The sequence below is a fragment of the Elephantulus edwardii genome, unplaced genomic scaffold, assembly GCF_000299155.1.
Source record: "Elephantulus edwardii isolate Elephantulus edwardi_28Jun2011 unplaced genomic scaffold, EleEdw1.0 scaffold00008, whole genome shotgun sequence".
NCBI classification, from domain to species: domain Eukaryota; kingdom Metazoa; phylum Chordata; class Mammalia; order Macroscelidea; family Macroscelididae; genus Elephantulus; species Elephantulus edwardii.
Window position 1 is genome coordinate 32,379,758 of NW_006399758.1, and position 2,329 is coordinate 32,382,086.

Here is a 2,329-nt window from a genome sequence, read left to right on the forward strand (position 1 = left end):
CCCTGAACCCAGTGCCAGTGACAAAAAGGAAATACAACTGACAGCTAAGGAAGCAAAGGAGGATGGAGCCTCTGGATTCAACCAGCCATCCGCACTGGACCCACCTGGGAAAACACTTTGCAGTCCAGAGGGGAGCAAATGACAGGAAAATATCTTCCAACAGAGCAAGAAGTATGCACTGAAAAAACCTTATGGTGTGCTATATAAAAGGAAAAATATCACAAGGCCATTTGAGGATCAGACATCACTGGAGTTCTTCTCCAAGAAATCAAATTGTTCTTTATTCATGTTTGGTTCTCATAATAAGAAACGGCCGAATAACTTAGTAATAGGTCGTATGTATGACCACCATGTGCTAGATATGATTGAATTGGGTATTGAGAAATTCATCTCTCTCAAAGATATTAAGAACAGCAAATGTCCTGAGGGAACAAAACCTATGTTAATATTTGCTGGTGATGATTTTGACGTAACTGAAGACTACAGAAAACTAAAAAGTCTTCTTATTGATTTCTTCAGAGGTCCCACAGTATCAAATATCCGCCTGGCCGGTTTGGATTATGTTCTGCACTTTACTGCACTGAATGGGAAGATTCATTTTCGAAGCTATAAGTTGCTGTTGAAGAAATCAGGTTGTAGAACACCCAGAATTGAATTGGAAGAGATGGGACCCTCCTTGGATCTGGTCCTGAGGAGAACTCATTTGGCATCAGATGACCTTTATAAGTTATCTATGAAAAAGCCAAAAGCCCTCAAGCAAAAGAAGAGGAAAAATATATCCCAGGATACCTTTGGTACAACTTATGGAAGGATCCACATGCAGAAGCAAGACCTCAGCAAATTACAAACCAGAAAAATGAAAGAATTGAAGAAGAGACCAGCAGAAAGGATAGCAATAGAAAATGAGGAAAATATATCAAAGAGAATTAAAAAAGATTGATGAAACTTAAAAAAAAAGAAAAATATATAGCATCTACATAACAACAACAATAACAACACCACAATACATATCTTGAAAAGAGTATACTGATTTGCTCAAAATAAGTATGATAAACTCATTTTATAGAGTAGTTAAATAACTTGCCTACACTATCGCAGCTAGAAATTAGAGGAAAACAAGAAATATATTCTACTGGATGCTAAAATTGATTCACTCTCAATTAAACCTCTCATTGCTAACCCAAAAGCCACACCTCTGTTGGTTGGAATCCACCAGAGACTCTGCATAATAAAGGTGGACAAACTCCTCCCATGTGGTTTACAGCCTCGGAAACCCAATGGAGGGTCAGCTCTGATTCACCACCAATGAGATGATGATATACTAATGAAAAAGAAAATTCATTTCAGGCCATATTTTTAGAGGTGCTTGAAAGTAAATAGCGCAGAACAGACTGGTAGTGGGTGACTGTTGTTGGTTGCCGTCTAGTCAAACACCACGCATGACAATCCTATGAACAAAAGAACTGAAGTCTTTCTACAAATATCATAATTTCTCAAAGTTCATAGAGTTTCCAGAGGCATTGTTGTTTAGGAAGTGAATGACTAGAAGTGAGAATATTTCTTAGGAGTTGAGACTAATTTGATGCCATGAGGGCCTAAACTAAAACATTTGTTGCGAGAGATCTGAATTAAAGAAAAAGCAAGAGATATTTCTGGGCTAAACCCCATAGATTTTACATTTGATTATGGTTTTTATTCAGCAAAAGGAACTCCTTAGGGTAGACAAAAATAAAGCAGAGCTTGGAGACAGGAACCAAAAACCCAAACCTGTTGTCACTGAACCCATTCTGACTCATGAAGGTATCTTGTGTTAGAGTAGAACTGAGTTCCACAGGATTTTCTTGGCTACAATCTCTATGGAGACAGAGCACAAATACATCCTTCCACTGCATGGATTCAAACCACCCATCTTTCAGTTAGGAGGCAAACACAAAATACAAAAACCTGATGTACTGTTAAAAGAAACAGAGGATTTGGTAAGAGGAACATTTTTCATGGAGTGCATAGGGATGAGAAAGAAAGAAAACACTAAGCTCAATCTTAGACATGTCAGTGTTCAGAGAGATTTAGAAATGTACAAAGAATCACCGGGAATGAAGGTTTCATTCTCAAGAAATAAGCTATAAGTATAAAGCTTGAAACAATCTTGGAAATAATTGTTAAATTCATGTTGGTTTTGTGTACCATTGGCTCATGGCTGAACCCCCAACAGGTTTTCGGAGGCAGCAAATTATAGAGGAGGAGGTTGTCCATCTTTCTTCCACAGAGCAGCTGGTGCATTCAAACCATATGCCTTTGGATTGGCAGAGCAACTCCTTACACGAGCTAT

The 2,329-nt window shown here is 38.2% G+C and overlaps 1 protein-coding gene across 1 annotated transcript; it reads left to right on the plus strand.

Annotated features, from left to right (window-relative positions):
* Window positions 1–178: 178 nt before the first annotated feature.
* On the plus strand, window positions 179–943 carry LOC102865039 (ribosome production factor 2 homolog). The gene has a single exon (XM_006880508.1). The coding sequence runs from the start codon at window positions 287–289 to the stop codon at window positions 938–940; it is 654 nt and encodes a 217-aa protein (XP_006880570.1). The 5' UTR covers window positions 179–286; the 3' UTR covers window positions 941–943.
* The last annotated feature ends 1,386 nt before the right edge of the window (window positions 944–2,329 follow it).